This window comes from Mollisia scopiformis (assembly GCF_001500285.1).
Source record: "Mollisia scopiformis unplaced genomic scaffold LY89scaffold_12, whole genome shotgun sequence".
NCBI classification, from domain to species: Eukaryota; Fungi; Ascomycota; class Leotiomycetes; order Helotiales; family Mollisiaceae; genus Mollisia; species Mollisia scopiformis.
Window position 1 is genome coordinate 1,075,540 of NW_017263592.1, and position 18,113 is coordinate 1,093,652.

An 18,113-nucleotide genomic window follows, 5' to 3' on the forward strand; every position below is an offset into this window, starting at 1 on the left:
TAGTGGAGAGCTCTCGCATCTGTTCCGACCTCAGAACGTCAGTCTCAGCAATTAACCCCCAGATTTCTCTGCAATTGATCAAAATGGTATATCATATGTCAATTGAAAATGATTGAGAGCAGTGCTAACAGCTTCTAGGGCGGCGGCGGCAAGATCCCGTAAGTCAATGGGCTACGAACCCCGAATCTCGACCTCCCTTCCTCGATTCTGACTCCAACATAGCTACCCTAAGCACGTCTGGTCACCAGCAGGTGGCTGGTACTCTCAACCTTCGAACTGGAAAGCGAATACGGCAGTCTTTGGGGTTGTCATTGTCGGTATTACGGCTATGATGTGGAAGTTGAGCGCAGACAGGGAGGTGCGGACAAGATTTCCAGAAGAAGGACGATTCTTCCCAAGCCGATAGTATGTTGTTCACACAATGGGCTAGTCTGAGTTCTGCTGATGAATGTCTAGTTGGAGCAAGCAAATCATCGAGCATGAGAAGAGCGCAAAGGGCGGATCATAGAACGATGTTGAGGACGATAGACTTGTACATATCTCGGGAGTCTTGAATGGATTGGGTCCACGCAACATAAGAACCGATAATTTCTGTGATTGTGATTTATGTTGCTCCACAGGGACTGAATTCTGAATTTTGGGAGGATAGCGCAAGCTATACACCGTGAGATTCGGAGTGGATCCTCTTCAAGCATCAATCGATTGCTCGTCAACAGCAACAAACACCTCTTTTAAGCCAATATCAGCTAACCCTTCTATTTCTTTCCCTCTCATTCGGAGTCCTACACGGGATATCGGCTTTCAACTTGGATGTGCGGCTTCAAAGAGCGGTGTCCGGTGGTCGATCTCGGAGTTCATGGCCAGGCAACTATTCAAACTCTTCGAATATTCCGTACCTATGCATTCGAACCTGCAGAAACATTGGGCAAGGCCCAGAAACTAGAAATGGAAGGTGAATTAGCAGTCCAATATTGAGAAAATTAATAACCTAGTCATTAAAACCATGCTCAATCACAACCAGCGGCCAGTGCTGACATACATTGTCCTACATTTTCAATGCATCTAGAATATCAGTTCTATTCTTTGTTAAAGACTTGTCCGAATTAGACTCAATTGGAGTCACGTGTTATTGTAATCCCTCTACGTCATGCATATTATCTGCTTGATCTAAAATATCTGGACTTTCAATAATCCTTGATCATTGATACGATAGGATTGCGAGAAGTTGACATATCTGAGAGTTACAACGGCGAGACTAATTAGGCAGGTGGGTTATTTTACCGCTAAAGAAACGCCTAAACTCCTCGTCAACAACCCTACAGTGCTCGATTACATTTTCAGCAACACCCTTCTTACCAATTTTCACTCCCCCACACAATATCTTTTCAAATTCTTCGCAATGGGAGATGCAACGACACCACCACCTGAGTCAATTGACTCGGAGAAGGAAATTCTGCCTCAGAATATCAAGCCAATTCATTACGATCTTCGCTTTGAGCCCCACCTTGAAGAAGCTACCGAATACGATGGATCAGCTGTCATTGACTTGGAAGTATTGGAGGATACATCTTCAATTACTCTCAATGCTTTGTACCTGAACGTCATCACACTGGAAGTTGTCGACAAGAATGGGGTAAGAATTGCGACAAGTCCAGTTCAATTCGATACCGCAAAACAACGGATGATAATAGAGCTTGGTGAGACCGTCAAAGCGGGTTCGAAGTTATATGTCAAGACTGTATTCAAGGGCTCCATGCTTCATCAAGCCCGTGGCTTTCACCGAGCTCCAATCCAAGGTCCCAATGGGAAAACTACATGGATGGGAGCAACACACATGGAGCCAGTAGACGCACGGAAGACCTTTCCATGCTTTGACGAGCCTGCTCTCAAAGCAACATTTACGGTTACTATTGTTGCGGACAAGCATATGACATGTCTCGGCAATATGGACGTCGCATCAGAGGTCGAAGTACTGTCTAACGGCAAAGCAAAGAAAGCAGTGACATTCAACAAGACGCCTCCAATGTCAACTTACATCGTAGCATTTGCCGTGGGTGATTTGCAGATGATAGAGACGGACAACTTTCATGTTCCAGTCCGAGTTTACGCTGCTTCTGATAAGAATATACAGCACGGAAAATATGCTCTCGATATTGCTTCGCGAGCATTGAGTGCGTTTGAAAAGATCTTTGATATAGAATTTCCGCTCCCAAAGATGGATTTGATTGCCGTACCTGGTGGTCAAGGAGCGATGGAAAATTGGGGATTGATCACTTTTGGAGAGAGCTTGCTTCTCGTAGATGAGAAGGAGACAAGTGCTGAAGCATATCGTCGTGCTGGCTCAGTCATTGTCCACGAACTCGCCCATCAATGGTTTGGAAATATCGTCACAATGGATTTTTGGGAAGGACTATGGCTGAATGAAAGTTTTGCTGACTGGGCGGAACTTTACGCTTGGGAAACATTAGAGCCGTCTTGGCAGATGTGGCAAGATTATGCTATCAGTGGTTTGCAAGCTGGTCTGGCTTTGGATTCCAACAAGGCAAGTCATCCTATCGAAGTACCAGTCTCCAAGGCGAGCGCAATCAACCAAATCTTTGACGACATTTCTTACAATAAAGGCTGTGCAGTCATTCGGATGATTGCGAGTTACCTAGGAACGGAGAAGTTCATCAAAGGTGTTCGGGCATACCTCAAGAAACATGCTTATGGAAACACCAAGACCATCGACCTATGGGATGCATTGAGTCATGCAAGTGGTGAAGATGTTGGGAGTTTGATGGAGACTTGGACGAAATTCATTGGTTACCCTTTTGTCAAAGTCACAGAAGACGAGGACAAGATCACAGTTACCCAACACCGCTTCCTGCAAGACGGTTCTTGCAGCCCAGAAGACGACAAAACACTTTACCCATTGTCACTCAAGCTACGATCCAAGGGTGGCATCGATGATGGCCTAAGCTTATACGAACGGACAAGAACTATTGATATCTCACCCGATTTCATCAAACTCAATGCGAATCACACCGGCTTTTTCAGAGTTTGCTACACACCAGAACGACTAGAAATTCTCGGCAAGAACGTCAAGGAAGGCTTACTATCAGCTGATGATAGAATTGGACTTCTTTCTGATGCCTTGGCTATGGCTTCCAGTGGATACTCCAAGACCTCAACACTTCTCAACTTCCTCAAAATCTTCGACGAAGAAGAAAACTACTTCGTATGGAAACAAGCACTCAAGACTCTAGACGCAATCCAGGAAGCATGGAGATTCGAAGAAAAGTCTGTCTCAGAAGGTCTAAAATCTTTCAAACGTGATCTAATCAGAAAGTGTGCTAAGAGCAATGGCTGGGACTTCAAGAAAGGAGACGACATAGTGGAAACAATGCTCAAAGCAACCATGTTCGCTCAATCTGGCTCCGAGTTGGAGGTCCAGAAAGTTGCTAAGAGCATGTTTGATGCGTTCTTGGCTGGTGATGATGAAGCTATCAATATCAACATTCGAGCTGCTGTGTTCGCAATTGCTCTCGGGCACGGTGGAGTAGCGGAGGTAAATTCACCCACTCTCTTTCCAGTATATACCACTCACAATTCCAGTACGACGCTATCCTCGAAGCCCTAAAAAGCTCCAGCAGCGTCTTCAAACGAGATACCTGCATCAAAGCCCTCGGTGCATCAGAAGACCCCGCACTCATCCAACGCACCCTCAACTTATCACTCAGCGACGAAATGATAGCTCATAACGATACCCGCAACATCATCAGATCCCTCACAAAACATAAACCTGGGATCGAAGCTCTCTGGGCCTGGATGAAGGGCGATTATGGCAAGATTGAGAAAGGGCTCGGCCATGGTTTGGGCACGTTTGCGAGGTTGGTGCAAATTGTTACTGCCAGTTTGGCGACCAGGGAGCAGTATGAGGATGTTAAAGGGTTTTTTGAGGATAAGAATACTGAGGTGAGTTTGTTTTATTAGTGGAAAAGAGGGAGGAAGCTAATTGTGTATAGTCCTATGATAAATATCTAGCGCAGTGTCTGAATGGGATACTGGCAAAGGCCACATGGGTCGAACGGGATGGAGAGGATATGAAGGGCTGGTTGAAGAAAAATAATTATGCTTGATTGTCTTTGAACATTCAGATATCTTAGTACATATAATCATTGATGTGGGATTTTCTAGTCTATGAATACAGATGAGAATCATGAATATAGAGAATCTGAATCACGACCCATTTCACATTCCCATCTCAACAACACCACTCTCTTCCTCCACAACTATATCAACTCCTCCCCATCTCTATCCTGTAACCCTCTTCTAATCTTCTGAGTCCGCTAAACCCCAACAATCTCTCTACCTTCCACCAAAAAGAACAAAATGTGCATCATCAAACACTCAACCTGCGTCTACTGCACCTTCGTCGGCGACATCACAGTCCCATGCCCCAAACAGATCCGATACAACTACAAGCCTACAAAGTGTATCGAGAGGGGAGACTTTCATGATGTAATGGTCAGACCGTATGCTGGGCATCGGTGCTGGGATTATGATGAGTAAGAGGAGATGACGATGAGAGAAGAAATGAGTCTAATTGTGAGATAGAGCGGAGAGTTAAGATCTTGAAGATGGGCGGGGAGAAGAAGGTAGAGGAATGAGGAGTTCTTGATTCGGGGCTTGGGTGAGGGATGGGAACGTTGTTTGGGTTGATGCTATTTGGACACAGGGTTCGGCGATATGGAGCAAGGAAATGTCGATGAACATGTTTCTGAACATTGATATTAATCCTCAACTTTTCCCGCAAAACTTTCCCTACTTATCTCTTCCAACCAGAAACTAGAGTTCATGCACCTTACTTCCCATCGTGGCTCTCCTGAATCGCTTCCCCATAGCCAAGAAAAGCACCATCCCAATCAAAGTAATACCCACTGCTAGCGCCATGATCGTCAATACAGGAGGAATGAAACCAGCGCTTACGGCCCAGTCATTGAAGTAGAATATCATGCCGAACTATCGATTGTGAGCCAGGTCATGACGGAAGAGGACAGGGACGGGGTAACTTACGCCAAAGGTATTTTTGATGATCGTAGCAGAGACCATGATCTGGCCTGGGATGTGTTTGTAGCAATCGACCGCGTACTATAGTTGCCGTTAGTAACTACAGAATCTAACTGAACGATCACAAGGGAAACATACCGAAATAACAATAGCCGGGATAGCAATAACCTCAATCCCCACAAACCCATACCCGACCACCACAACCGCCTCCCAGGGCCAATGCCTCTGATACCCGACCGCGGTAACCTATTCTCATTAGCCTTCCCACCTTCACTTACAAAACAAGTTACGTACCGTCATCCCCACAAGACAAATCGCAATATAAGGAACCAACGCCCACAACCTCACCTCCGGCTCCCTCACGCCTCCATTCCTCTTCGCTCCCCACAGCGCAACCCAATCACTAAACGGCCCTGCGGTAACCAACCCTATTATACCACCCACCACGAACGCAAAATTCACATACCCGACTTTGCCCGGGTTGAACAGGTACGGCGGCGCGGCAAACAATTGACTTTGCGTCAGGTTTAGCGCGAGCAAACAATTTGTCGCAAAGCCGAAGGACATCGTGGCCCAGAAGACGATTGGGAAAGTGAAGATCTGGAGCGGGGCGAGGAAGTCGCGGAACAGAAGGAGGGAGCCTTCCCAGTGGAGCGTGGGGATGAAGGAGAATTGGGCCTTGGAGGGACGGCCGATGGGGCGGGAGCTGGTGGAGTAGATGTGGTCGATGGAGCGTTTTGGGTTATGATTGTCGGGTTCTTGTTTTGTGGTTGTTTGGGTAGTGATGTTTATCTCGTCGTTTTTGGCGGAGGTGGAGGAGAGGGTTGCGGGGGCGGAGGTCTGGGATGTGTGGTCGGAGGGGAGGGCGCGGATGTAGCGGGTTTCGGGGAACATGAAGATCATCATTATTAAGCTGACCTAGGGTGGTTGTTAGTGTTTGGGGGTTTGGAAGGGAGAGGGATGTCTTGCGCCTTGGAAGATTGTGCAGACCCAGAAGAACCATCTCCAGGAGATGTGAGCGGCGATGTTTCCAGAAATGATAGGTCCAATGTTGACGCCAATGAAGTATGCCCAGCTACTAAATGTTAGTATTACAGGATTTCTGCAAGGTATACGACTTACAAATAGAGACCCATCCAAAGTCCTCTCTGGTGCAAAAACATGACATCGGTAATAACCATGGGCATGATACTCTCATTGGCCGCAGCTCCCAGTCCACCAATGACTCTGGCGCCAATGAAACTGTTGTAGCTTGTAACGCGCGCTTGCCATATATTGGCAAGGATACAAATCAAACCGCAGATTAGGATGCTTGGACGTCGACCAAATATATTGCTGAACGGGACAATAATGAAGTTTGCATATCCGAGCGCCATGGCTGCTGCTCCAAACTAGACTATCGTCAGAATGCTTCTGAGAGAATGGACGCTTTTCGTGAACTTACAAGCATATTGACCTGAGGAAGTGTCTTGTGGAATTCTTCAATGAAAATCGGGGTCAGTGGCGCAATGGCAAGTGGCGTCAAGATACTGATGAAGACGAAGAAAGCTTGATTGACAATCACTATTGTTTTCCATGTTGGGCTCCAGTTCTGGTATCAAGCTCTCATTAGCAAGCAGCCTGAGAGGAGGAGTCTTGCTACTTACCAAAGGGTCGTCAGGCTGGTCACTTGGCTCTGGTACAAGAACCAGTTCTGCATCTCCTGAACGGGTAGAGTTGAGATCAGTATTGAGCAGGATTTCCGTTCCAGGAACCAACTCCTCCCTATATTCTGAGCTTGAAAACGCCATTTTGATATCCGGGCAATAGCAAACAACAGCAAAGAATAGCAGCGCTTGAAAAATGAAAAGACAATCTCCCTTCAATAGGGAAGCATCCTATCTTATAACATTTCTCGATTGCTCCACCACCAGAGGTAGCACAGAATGCTCGCAAGCCCCGCGTTTTGATTGAGGACAATCTGGACCTCATATGCATCCTTGAACAGCATGTCCGCTGACAGCTCCGTAGCACAAAAAAGGTGCCTGCGCAACATGGGATGTGTTCGGAGAACATCTAGAATAAGAATTGTGTTTCACGATGGGGAAGTCCGTGAGGAATTCCGCAGGGAGAAGACGAAGGAGCAACAAGAGCATCACATGACGGATATCAATCCAGAGACGATAATAGGCTATAGGAGCGGGAGAAGTATACCTTGGTGAGCCATGTGCGGCCGGTCCCATGCACCAGAGTTTGAGTTTGGTGGTCGAGACCCTTGTATTCGGCTCTGACAACGAGGCACCGGCAATCAATCAGAACGCTGCAAAACAATAGCATCGCAAGAATATGACTAGAACTTGATGATCACAAAGTATTTCGGCCGCCAAAGACTACTTCTGGAGCTTTGCCACGTTGCGAGCTTTCGCATCGCATGAACGCGAACTCGAGTCAAGAACTTGAAACATGCATCGGATGCAATCCACCACCACAACACTGGACAAAACTTTTAGGGATGAAACAAATAAACTTTCGTAGAAAGTGGATATTGTGATCAGACCAACGGTTTATAAGAAAGTTGGAAGGTCACCCTTGGATGTCAATATCAACTAGATCCTGCGCACGGTCTCGGTACTTGCACAGACTCTGAGTTCAGTCTCGTACTTCATTTGAAGAACGACTCATCTTGACTCACAGAAGCTTATACTTTTCTTCCTCGTCTTGTATCTGAGTTTAGGCTCTTTATAAAAAAAGGCAACCTATCTAGACTCACAGAAGCTCAACTCTTCTTCAGTCTCTCCCTCCTCGTCTTCACCACATGCATCCACCTCTTCAACAACCCTACCTCCAATCTTCCCTCCCTCTTATACCTCTCAACCCTCCTCCAAATCTCCTCCACATCCTGCCAAACCCTCCTTCGATTCCTCACCCCCATCAACTGCCCAAACCCGAACTTAATGCTCATATACAACGTATACCACATCGTCGTCCCAACCTCCAACTCCCTGATCTCCCACAGCCACGGAAAGTCGCTCAAAATCACCGCTCGGAACAAGATCACCGGTAAATCACGATACGCCGGCGTCACTAGCCGTAAATTCGCGATATCTCTACCAGATAAAGGTTCGAGGATCGCGAATCTTAGTTCTTGAGGTAATTTCCAGAATGGATCGTTGGGTGTCGTTGATGATGAGTAGGTGGTAGGAAAAGGACGTCGCCATACCGGGTGTACGCTTCTGTTGACATTATATTTCTCACGGTAACAAGAATTGATGAGGAGGTTGAGGCCCGGGATGTCGATTGGGTTAGCTGCCAGCCATTCGGCGCCTGGTTTGTGTTCCCACCACTGGTCTTTGCCTTGCCTTACGGCTGGGTGGCGGGGAAACCGCTCAAAGAAAGCTTCGTATGAGCCTTCTAACTAATGTTTTTTTCAATCGTCTGGACTTTAACGGGAAAGGGGTAGACTGACCTGTCGCCAGGCCCAAATATCGTGTAAGTCCACTTTACCGGTCTTCTCAATAGAGATCCTCTTCCAGATCTCAAAACAAGATGGATGCATCGGTAACCCCATCTCCTCATCCTATTGTCTCATTAGCACCATTCAGTCCTTCCACTTCTCTTACTTAACATACAACATCCTCAACAGTATTCCAAATCCAAACCCCCTCCACCCCATGCCTCACAGGCGTCAACCCCTCCAACGGCGCTTCGTCCGGGCTTCCATCACCGACGCCCGTCAAAAAATAACCCCCCTCTTTCTCAAACTCCTGATCATCGCTCTCTTCCTCCCAATCCTCCTCTTTCTTGAGAATAACAACCACAGACCTACACCCACGCATTTCCTCGACACTAATCCTATACCCCGAATAGCCACTCGTGCAAACACATCCCGGCCCAGCGAGATGTTCGCCGTTCTCGCTGTCATCGCGAGGAAGTGCGGTACAGCCTGAGCCAACGCCGCAGATGGGGCTGTCGCTGTAGTCAGAGCCGTAATAGGCCCACGCCTTGGAGGAGTCTTCCTCTGCGCGGCGGAATCGCGTGATGGCGAAGGAAACGCCGCAGAGTTGGCAGACGGTTTCTTTGTAGCACCCGGGCATTTTTGATGTTTGGGAACAGTATTTGGTAAAGAGAAAAAGATAAAAGGCGAATGAAAAAGAATTAATGTGTGAGAATAAAACCAGTACAAAGACATATGTCACTTTAAGTTGCAAAATTCAAAAGACTAGAGCTCTAGGCGACGAGTGGCGCGGGATCTACCTGTCATGCGAACTTGGTAATAATTGTCGCTACCACGCTAGTGGCAGCGAAGGTACCGCGAAGGGGCCTAGACAGACACATACGACAAAACCCTATTCCTTAATTTTTATTCCTTATTCTTTATTCCTTAATGCCTTAATTGTACTAAGAGCATAGTACTGAATGCGCTGAGAGCACCGCACTGAGAGCAGCACAGCACTGAATGCGCTGAGAGCACTGAGAGCACTACACTAGATGCCCTGAATGAGTGAATGCGCGCTTTTAGCGCCTTTTTAGGGCACTTAGCGCTAAAATAAGGAATAAGGAATTGGTGGAATCAGAGTTTTGACGTATGTGTACCAAGAGAGCCTTCTAGAAGGAACCAATCACTATCTCTCCCCTTGCATGCACGAAAAGGCGAAAACATAGTGGAAATCTCATCGCCATACAAGAAGATATCCCCCCGCAAAATGCTTCAATGCCTAGACTCCTAATCCATAGACCATGAATCGTAGGCAGAACTCCTAGAATAAGTACAACCTCCCATATGCTACAATTGATCTATTCCGTTGGATTGCCACCCAAGAAAACTTAACCAGCATGCTCCACGATCTCGCTGACAGCTTTACCATCCTTGCTAATGAATGTACGGATCTGTTCTGGCAGTGCTTCCTCTTTGTAGTCACCATCATCTCCTTCCGGTAGAAGAAGGTTGATGCTCGAGCATTTGCTAGAGAAGACTTCCGTGTTTAAGCTGTCTTTGCTGAGATACACCTGTGCGCCGTCGACTGAATCCATGAGGATAGTAGGAACGACTCCGAGAATTTGAAGGGCGAAATTGGAAGATTTGATGACGTCAATGGATGAGACAAGTGACTCAACCAAGAGAGACAATCGAGGGGAGTTATCGATTGAAATAGCATTGGCTTTGCCCTTTATGATGATCGTGGTCTTATTGCAGCGACTGATGAGGATAGAGTGTGATATTGATGCTTCGATTTCGACCGGCTGTGTTTCGTTGTCGTAATTCTCCTGCAAAGACAATTAGAAAATGCACCAAAGACCACCTACTAGAAACACTCACAATCAACCACTTGTTCCCATCAAGCTTCTTGACAGGAGGCTTCTTCGTCCGCATGCTCTCAGGTTTTGGTTTCTTGCCAGGAGCTGGGCTTTTCCCACGATTCGAGGAAATACTAGAAGCACTATCACTTCTAGTCGGAACAGTCGCACCTGCCCGAAGAGATGGATTCTTATGCGTCATTTGATCTGCTGTAACTTTTCGAAGACCTTTTGTGACATCTGAGCCTTTGTTGAGTTCGCTGAATACCGCGCCAAGTCCGCCGGCATCTGCAACTGGGGCAGGCTTGTCATCGATCATCATAGGTGGTGGTGGAGGTCCTGGAGGAGGTGGTGGCGGAGGAGCACCAGCAACTGCTTTGGGATGTGGTGCTGGGGGAGATGGCTGGTTTTGCTCGACTGCCTTCATGGCCTCCTCAGCCGTAACACCTTTGGGATTCCATGCCATGCCACTTGGGAAGGTTTGTTTGACATACTCAATCAGTTCCTTGAATACTTGATAATATGCTTGTATCCATTCGACTTGCTTCGGGTCCCTGTATACTTTAGCAATTAGATCCAACACATTGACCCAAGACCTTACTTCTCCTTGTATTCCTTTAAGACTCGGTTTCCCCAGTATTGTGCTGATCCCAAAGACTCCTCGACAACTTTGTGTGGTTTCGAGTCTGCAGTAACCCAAGCTAGAACACTGATACTCTCCGAAACAGCACTCAATTGGTTGAAGACGGGTGATCCACGGTTTCCTTCTCTCAGCTCCGTGACGGTCGAAATCAGTTGATTGAAAGGCTTCAAAAGTTGCATGAAAGCTGGACCGTTCATGTCGGGTTTCTTTGCTTTCGTGGTAATGAGGATGAATTTCCGTTGTTCCGCAAACGCTCGCAGAACGGCTGAAGCCTACAATTCTCGTTAATTCTCCTTCCTCGAATTTTGCTATTGTTCCATACCTGCTCTGCGACCAACCCTCCCAATTCATCACTCAGATTGACATACTTCTTGACCGGGCCGGTTATGAATGCATCAAAATCCTCCACAGACTCCGGCAACGCTTCTTGAACAGGCTTTGGTTGTTCGGGCGCAGCTCGCGCTGTCACCGGAGGTGGAGGCAAAGGACCGGTTGGCGCAGGAGCTGGAGCGCCACTGATATCAATGGCAGATGCTGCCATGTCCTCCAGACGGGAGGTGGCAGCTTCGAGCCTATTGATGATAGCTGTCAGATCCATTCTCGAGACGGTAGGCACCACTTTGTCGTCCATGATGGCTGATCAACAGCTTTTGGGAGCGGAGATGGTTATGAAGGAAGGAAGTATCACAGTACCGTTTGATGAGAGTGGTTAAATTATGCATGTTATTTGTCGCCATGCTGGCTGCAGGGTCCTCGATGCGAGGTGTTCCAGGTGACAGGTTTGTAATGAGGAATGATCAACGCAAAGCTGGGGCTAGAAGAAGGGTGCGCTGACGTGGGCAAGTAGATTGTTCGATACAGCAATACAAGCAGCAATTGTGCCGTGAGGGCGAGGAAGATTTCGCAGAGAGATTCAAAGCTCTGAGTGAAGCTGGCACGAAGAGATGTGTGCTTGGAGATAGCTCCGTGAAAGGTAGAGCTCGCCCGATGATCCCTGTCGTGCGTGACCTTCCTTTCTAGTGACACGATGAGTCAGCGAGGCTAGGTAACATCAATCAGCCTTGATCTTGAGACGATGTTGATACACCTACAGAGCAGAGGTCTAACAGTCTTTTATTGATGATGGAGGATGAAGATGGAGTGCCGTCGTCTCAAGGGATCGATTTCTGTACGATGGGAATGTTCATCATAGGTATGAAAGATGTTCATGTTATACGAATTTCAAATTGTCTTGCATGTGTTGTTCACTTTCTTTTCACCGTTGCCTTCTCATGCCAAGCGTCACATCTTTTTGTACGCACTTCACATTCTCATTTAGGCGCCAAGTAACGGATATTTCGTATGCGTAAGCAACTTGTTTTAAGCAAGACGGGCAGCTTTTTAAAAACATAGGAGCCTGTTCATGTAGGCTAGAATAAGTATGACTGTGCCATGAAACTGCATTCACAAGTGGGGATCGCAGTGTGTTCTTACATCTTATACAAGTTAAAACCTACTTTCTCGATGCTGTATGCCTGATTTCATGGCTATACTACAATATGTTATGTCTGTCTGCTCAGCATGACCACGTATGCCCTGCGCCCTGCAATACCGTCATCAATAATTGCTTTTCTTACCCGGCAAACCTTATCCTAACATCCTCTAGATGAAATCCACTACCTCCCTCCAAAGCCTCCAGTCTTCGATGTTCTCGGCGGAGGAGGAGCATACTCTGCCCTTGGAGCTCGACTCTTCTCACCACCACCCCTCTCCCAAACTATCTCCTGGATCGTCGACCGCGGCTCCGACTTCCCCCCTCACCTCACCACCCAAATAAACTCCTGGTCAACATCATGCCTCATCCGAGACGACCCAACGCGCCTCACTACCCGCGGCTGGAACGGCTACGACGACCTCGAAAACCGCGCTTTCAAATACACCACGCCCAAACTCCGCATCGACGAACACGCCCTCACGCCCTCCCTCCTCTTCTCCAAATCCTTCCACATGGTCTGCTCCCCCACCCGCTGCATCTCCCTCGTAACCGGCATCCTCCGCCACCGCAAAGCCATCAACCCCTCGGCCCCCAAACCCCTCTTCATCTGGGAACCCGTCCCGGACCTCTGTCTCCCCACCGAGCTCCTAAACTGCACCAACGCCCTCCCCTACGTCGACATCTGCTCCCCCAACGCCAACGAACTAGCTGGCTTCATGGGCGATGACGAAATAGACCCCTCCACCGGCCTCATCTCAACCACCTTCGTCGAACGAGCCTGCGAACAGCTCCTCGGCTCCATGCCCCTCCAATCCTTCGCCCTCGTCATCCGCTGCGGCGCCCAAGGCTGCTACGTCGCTAAGAACGGGGGCCGCTCCCGTCGAGCCTCCATCGTGAAGCGTAAACGACCCCGGAATTACGCCAGAGGTGGCTTAACTTTAGACATGGACATGGAATCCCTATTCGCCGGCCTTTTGAACGAAGACGGCAGTTTTGAGCGCGAAGAAGTGCCCATTGATCCAGGTATCGAGCTGTGGCTTCCGGCGTTCTTTAGTAAAGGGGAGGAAGAGAGAGTCGTTGATCCTACGGGCGGCGGGAATGGGTTCCTAGGCGGACTGGCGGTTGCGTTGGCGAGGGGGAGGGGGGTTGAGGAGGCGGCTGTGTGGGGGAGTGTCGCGGCTAGTTTTATGATTGAGCAGGTTGGTGTTCCGGTCCTGGGGGTGGATGAGGAGGGGAGAGAGACGTGGAATGGGGATGCAGTTGAGAGGCGGTTGGGGGTTTTTATGAAGAGGTGTGGACGTTGAATTGTTGGGTTTGGGGGCATGCATAGATGGGGATTTTGGCGTTTGATAGAATGATTGATTGATTGATTGACTGGGTTTACCGCTTTTTTAATGAGATTAGATTTTTTCCGATTTTGATACCACAATTTTAGCTGTCCATCTTGATTGTTAAAGCCGTGCGTGGGTCTATGGAAGGTACATCGATGGCGGTGTCAAGTGTAGATGGTTGTTAGCAGAAGCGAGATAATGCTTAAGCATCTTTGAATGTTAGATTTTGGGGACGGACAATGGGGTTTGTTGCACATCGCACTACTATACAAGATACCTAGTTCTTGAGTAGAGTAGAGTAGAGTAACTGCTTAAATAGACGGTACTTGAAGTAGGCACTACTTAAGTAGGCTTTATGCAGGTATAGAGTAGAGTAGAGTATAATTACACGAGGATAAGATAATAGGGGGCTTTAGTTGCAGATCGCACTTCTATAGAGTATACAAAGGTCCCTGATATAGAATGTACGTAGGTACTTAACTGAAAAATCTGCTTTATTTGAGTAAACTCAATTTCTAGTCAAAGTGACAACAAAGAACAGCTGGGATGATTTCATAAACATAAACCTCTCATTTATACATCTACGTAACTCATTACAACCTAACGAACGTTCCCATACCAAACATAACCGTGACGCCTCCCTCCATAGCCAAACCCGCCTCCCATCTAGATCTTATACACCATGTCTCCATCAGGATACCTAACATTGTCAGCAGCTGATAGCATTCACAGATTCAGGGGTCTACTCACATAATATTATTCGCGTCATCCATCTTCTTCAACGCCGCAACCGCCTCAGCTCTCTCGAAAGCTCCACCCGCAGCCCCGCCAATACTCCTATTCACAGCCGCGATAATATCATCCACGATCGCAGACTCGTCTTGGAACAAAGCCGTCTGCATAAGCTGACCGAGAGTCGTTCTGAAGACTTGTAACCTTGCAGGCGTGATAGCTGGTGCAATGCTAAGAGCAGCTGCTTCAGTGGCAAGCTCGGAGTCTTCTTGTGATTGGGATCGTGAAGGAATTTGAGAGGCTGGGAGAGATGATGCGAAGGACGTCTGTGATTGTGTTGGTGCGGTAGCAGTTGTGCCGTTGGTTCTTGAGCGTTGTGGAGTAGCTGTGTAGAGATCGTCCTCTTCTGAGCCGTCACCAGGAGCGGGTGTGCTAGAGGTGTTTGGAGCTCGTGGACGAGCCACTCCGCGAGTTCTTACCGTTGTTCCTGGAGTGCGAGATTTCGATGTTCCGGCTCTGGTAGTTGGTGGCGGAGAATCGGAATCAGAATCCGAGTCATCGTCGGAGGAAACGTCTTCCAAAGGACGAGTCTTACGGCGTTTGCTCTTCTTCTCGTCTTCAACCACTTCCTTGAATAGAGAAAATCGGAGGATTGACTCGGCAGCTATTGCATCAACTTCCTGAACACGATTTGAGAGACGAGCTTTAGCATGGGCTGTTGCAAGACGGATAATGGTCTCCAGGGTACGGACAGTCATGGGACTGGTCTTCCTCTGGTTGCCTTGCATATCGTCGTTTCGAAGACCGACATAGATCTCGCTGATACGGTCTGAAGCCTCTTGAGTCAAGACAGGCTTTATTCTGGACTTGGCGTATTGGATATACTTCTTGACAAAGGGTATGCTCAAGACTTCCACCTTCTTGTTCGCTCCTCGTCCGCTGGTGACAGTCACACCTGCATGAAGCATTTGATTGTACTTCTCGTACATTTCTGTAGGACGATTGGCGTCTGCTTCTTGCTCAACTCCGACTCCCAAAGTCTGCTGAGCTTGCTCGCGCACCGGTGCTCCTTCCTCGGTGCCTGGTTGACGATATCGATGCATCCGGAGGACGTGTTCGGATATCTCGCGATCTCGAGTGTCATCAATATCGTCAGTGACGATGAAAAGCAAATCGAAACGAGACAACAGAGAATCTGGCAACGCAATATTCTTGTGGGGATCCTTGTGGGTGTCGTATTGTCCAAAAATTGGATTGGCGGCGGCAATAACGCTGCATCGTGCATTGAGCGAAGTATGGATACCAGCTTTTGCAATTGTAACAGTTTGTTGTTCCATAACTTCGTGAATGGCCACTCGATCGATATCGGACATCTTGTCGAACTCATCAATACAAACGACACCACGGTCAGCAAGAACCATAGCACCTGCTTCCAGTCTGCGTTCTCCAGTCTCCTTGTCTGACGTGACAGCTGCTGTAAGACCGACACCAGATGATCCCCGACCAGTTGTTGCAATTGCAAGAGGTGCAGTGTTGAGGACAAAGCGTAATAGTTGAGATTTTGCGGTAGACGGATCTCCGACCATTAGAATATTGATGTCACCTCTCAAATGAGTTCCATTTTCCAAATTCTTCTCTTGACCACTCAGAAGCATAAGCAGGATAGCTTTCTTGATATGATCGTGACCGAAAATACTGGGAGCTAAAGATTGTGAGAGGAGCTCAAACAAATTCTTCTTCTTCGAGATCTTGTTGATGTTGCGAATATCGGTGTCTGTAATGGTAGCCGCCGCAATACCACCGCCAGATTTCGATGATAGCATGACCACATTGTTTGCCAAGATAACAGTCTTGAAAAGAGCTGTGTTGTGACCTGCATTGCGGTTTCCCAACGACCTGTAAATGCCCACCAATTGTACCCTATCACCAGGTTTGCATTTGTCGACAAGGTCATCGTCCAGAATCACATCCACCCCACGAGGTAATTGACCAGCAGGGGCGCGCTCCGGCATTTCTTGAATGGAAATCGTCTGGTGATCTCGGTACGTGCAGTATCCGTACTCTGTCACCAATGGGTTGCCCTCGTCATCCTCTTGAGGATACACACTTGATGTGCTTGCACCGCTGGCAGTCATCGTCTGGTCCTTGTATTCTCTGAAGTGGAAGATCTTTTTCGTCTCGTTGTAATGAACACTCTTCACCACTTTTGGTCGCACCAGCGAACATCTTGTGACAATGCCCTCCAAGGAGACCATGCGATTGAGGTATGAGGAGGATAAAGTTCGAGGATTGCAGGCATATTGTCCAAAGCTACCTGAAAAAGCACAATAGTACATTGTATCCTCGGATGTTTGTTTCGACGTCGCATTTGGAAGTGTTTGAATGACTTCCTTGAGCGCTCGATCGAATGCTTGTGCAAAGTCGAAGGGCTGTTGGAGAAGCCCCTCCGCCAATTCCGCATTTCGAGCACGTACTTCATCGATGCTAACAACGAGTCGTCGCTGGAACTTCTGCAGCATCAATATAATATCTGATCTGTAGCTTCTGGTTGCAGGGTCACCTATGAGAGGTTAGCAGTCTCAACGCCTCTCTAGAAGATGGACATACTTGGATCAAGGAATTCTTGAGCCGCGCGGACGCGATCGCGTACGGCTTCATCTCTGAGTTGGAGACCGTCCATGACTATTGGGAGGGAATTATGGTCGTTCTTGTTCCTCGGAGTGTTGTTCCTCTCAACAATGTTCTTCGCAATAATGTTCCTCGCAGTAATGTTCCTCGCAGTATTGTTCCTCGCGATGTTGTTCCTCGCAATGTTGTAGAACGAGAAGCGGCTGCGAATTTCAGGGGAGAATTTCAGAACGCGAACGCGTCAAGAAAGTCGCGTTTTCGTGTAAAGTGGGCGCTAGTCCTCTTATGGCCATGGCTTAAGCTCGCTCTCGCTGCTGCGCAAGATAAGTTTGATGGCCTGAGGCAGGAACTTTAAATCTTAGGTACCTAGGCACTTACGAGTACTCATACCTTTTCTCCTGTTCTCAAAAATTGTTCTCCCACTTGTCAAAATCGTACAGACAACCCACAAGATCATATCGATGATGTCCAGGGCACTCGATGCCTCGCGAGGAAACTCATTGACGATACAGAAGCAGCCTGCGACACCGATATAGCACGGCATGAGCTTCTCACATCTACAGCTTCACGCTCAAATCAAGCCAGCTTCCGTTCACATTGACAATGCTCAACGTTTAGGATTAGGCCTAATCCCATTGTATAAGTGTACAGGTGTAGCTAGGTTCGTGTTGCATTTGAAGCCTCACTGCTATCGAACTTCTTGCAATGTGCGTCACGTCTACGCACACATGCAGCTTCAATTATTCCTCGAGTCATACGAATCAAAGCGTACCAACGACCAGATGGACTTAGTATTTCCTCATGATCGACTCCAATAGCCCGAATCTACAGTAAAGAATGTAGTTGCGTTCTTTGTGCCATGGTGTTCGGCCCTTACTTTTCGTTAGTACCTCTCAAGATCGCCGCATTTGATCCGACAAAGACTTGCAAATAATGCTTGTGACTTGGTACCTCTCTTTTATTGTTATTGCTTTGCTTA

The 18,113-nt window shown here is 47.8% G+C and overlaps 7 protein-coding genes across 7 annotated transcripts; 3 read left to right on the forward strand and 4 right to left on the reverse strand.

The window, feature by feature from the left end:
• The first annotated feature begins 9 nt into the window (after positions 1–9).
• LY89DRAFT_71708 (uncharacterized protein) lies at positions 10–693 on the forward strand. The gene is made up of 4 exons (XM_018218316.1): positions 10–86; positions 139–158; positions 223–405; positions 457–693. Exons 1-4 carry the CDS (start codon positions 84–86, stop codon positions 506–508), a joined length of 258 nt encoding a protein of 85 aa, XP_018071440.1. The 5' UTR covers positions 10–83; the 3' UTR covers positions 509–693.
• Positions 694–1,248: 555 nt separating this feature from the next.
• On the forward strand, positions 1,249–4,225 carry LY89DRAFT_718765 (uncharacterized protein). The gene is made up of 3 exons (XM_018218444.1): positions 1,249–3,550; positions 3,598–3,957; positions 4,008–4,225. The coding sequence occupies exons 1-3, from the start codon at positions 1,400–1,402 to the stop codon at positions 4,119–4,121; spliced, it is 2,625 nt and encodes an 874-aa protein (XP_018071441.1). The 5' UTR covers positions 1,249–1,399; the 3' UTR covers positions 4,122–4,225.
• Positions 4,226–4,516: 291 nt separating this feature from the next.
• Positions 4,517–6,930, reverse strand: LY89DRAFT_71765 (MFS general substrate transporter). The gene is made up of 8 exons (XM_018218363.1): positions 6,699–6,930; positions 6,497–6,643; positions 6,175–6,443; positions 6,022–6,127; positions 5,347–5,970; positions 5,191–5,298; positions 5,059–5,133; positions 4,517–5,004 (listed from the first exon to the last, which is right to left on the reverse strand). Exons 1-8 carry the CDS (start codon positions 6,840–6,842, stop codon positions 4,831–4,833), a joined length of 1,647 nt encoding a protein of 548 aa, XP_018071442.1. The 5' UTR covers positions 6,843–6,930; the 3' UTR covers positions 4,517–4,830.
• An 877-nt stretch (positions 6,931–7,807) lies between these two features.
• LY89DRAFT_669511 (uncharacterized protein) lies at positions 7,808–9,125 on the reverse strand (the record flags this gene model as incomplete). Its single annotated transcript, XM_018213102.1, has 3 exons — positions 7,808–8,446; positions 8,498–8,608; positions 8,661–9,125. The coding sequence occupies 3 exons, from the start codon at positions 9,123–9,125 to the stop codon at positions 7,808–7,810; spliced, it is 1,215 nt and encodes a 404-aa protein (XP_018071443.1).
• Positions 9,126–9,855: 730 nt separating this feature from the next.
• LY89DRAFT_669512 (uncharacterized protein) lies at positions 9,856–11,600 on the reverse strand (the record flags this gene model as incomplete). The annotated part of the gene is made up of 4 exons (XM_018213103.1): positions 9,856–10,296; positions 10,349–10,880; positions 10,928–11,241; positions 11,292–11,600. The coding sequence occupies 4 exons, from the start codon at positions 11,598–11,600 to the stop codon at positions 9,856–9,858; spliced, it is 1,596 nt and encodes a 531-aa protein (XP_018071444.1).
• A 491-nt stretch (positions 11,601–12,091) lies between these two features.
• LY89DRAFT_543090 (Ribokinase-like protein) lies at positions 12,092–13,675 on the forward strand (the record flags this gene model as incomplete). Its single annotated transcript, XM_018208204.1, has 2 exons — positions 12,092–12,161; positions 12,615–13,675. Coding segments are annotated over 2 exons (1,131 nt in total), but the record flags the coding sequence as incomplete, so codon positions are not given.
• A 643-nt stretch (positions 13,676–14,318) lies between these two features.
• On the reverse strand, positions 14,319–17,333 carry LY89DRAFT_707431 (putative DNA replication licensing factor mcm3). Its single transcript, XM_018217608.1, has 3 exons — positions 17,114–17,333; positions 14,525–17,066; positions 14,319–14,474 (listed from the first exon to the last, which is right to left on the reverse strand). Exons 1-3 carry the CDS (start codon positions 17,184–17,186, stop codon positions 14,441–14,443), a joined length of 2,649 nt encoding a protein of 882 aa, XP_018071446.1. The 5' UTR covers positions 17,187–17,333; the 3' UTR covers positions 14,319–14,440.
• Positions 17,334–18,113: the final 780 nt, after the last annotated feature.

Bases quoted from the DNA above. Each gene is read 5' to 3' on its own strand.
- LY89DRAFT_71708 (XM_018218316.1), top strand. The intron at 159-222 runs GTAAGTCAATGG...ACTCCAACATAG, and splicing joins GGCGGCGGCGGCAAGATCCC to CTACCCTAAGCACGTCTGGT. The intron at 406-456 runs GTATGTTGTTCA...ATGAATGTCTAG, and splicing joins CGATTCTTCCCAAGCCGATA to TTGGAGCAAGCAAATCATCG.
- LY89DRAFT_718765 (XM_018218444.1), top strand. From the start codon at position 1,400: ATGGGAGATGCAACGACACCACCACCTGAGTCAATTGACTCGGAGAAG. The intron at 3,551-3,597 runs GTAAATTCACCC...TCACAATTCCAG, and splicing joins GGCACGGTGGAGTAGCGGAG to TACGACGCTATCCTCGAAGC. The intron at 3,958-4,007 runs GTGAGTTTGTTT...AATTGTGTATAG, and splicing joins TTGAGGATAAGAATACTGAG to TCCTATGATAAATATCTAGC.
- LY89DRAFT_71765 (XM_018218363.1), bottom strand. From the start codon at position 6,842: ATGGCGTTTTCAAGCTCAGAATATAGGGAGGAGTTGGTTCCTGGAACG. The intron at 6,644-6,698 runs GTAAGTAGCAAG...GCTTGATACCAG, and splicing joins ACCAGCCTGACGACCCTTTG to AACTGGAGCCCAACATGGAA. The intron at 5,134-5,190 runs GTATGTTTCCCT...CGGCAACTATAG, and splicing joins TCCCGGCTATTGTTATTTCG to TACGCGGTCGATTGCTACAA.
- LY89DRAFT_707431 (XM_018217608.1), bottom strand. From the start codon at position 17,186: ATGGACGGTCTCCAACTCAGAGATGAAGCCGTACGCGATCGCGTCCGC. The intron at 17,067-17,113 runs GTATGTCCATCT...AACCTCTCATAG, and splicing joins TCAAGAATTCCTTGATCCAA to GTGACCCTGCAACCAGAAGC. The intron at 14,475-14,524 runs GTGAGTAGACCC...TGACAATGTTAG, and splicing joins GATGACGCGAATAATATTAT to GTATCCTGATGGAGACATGG.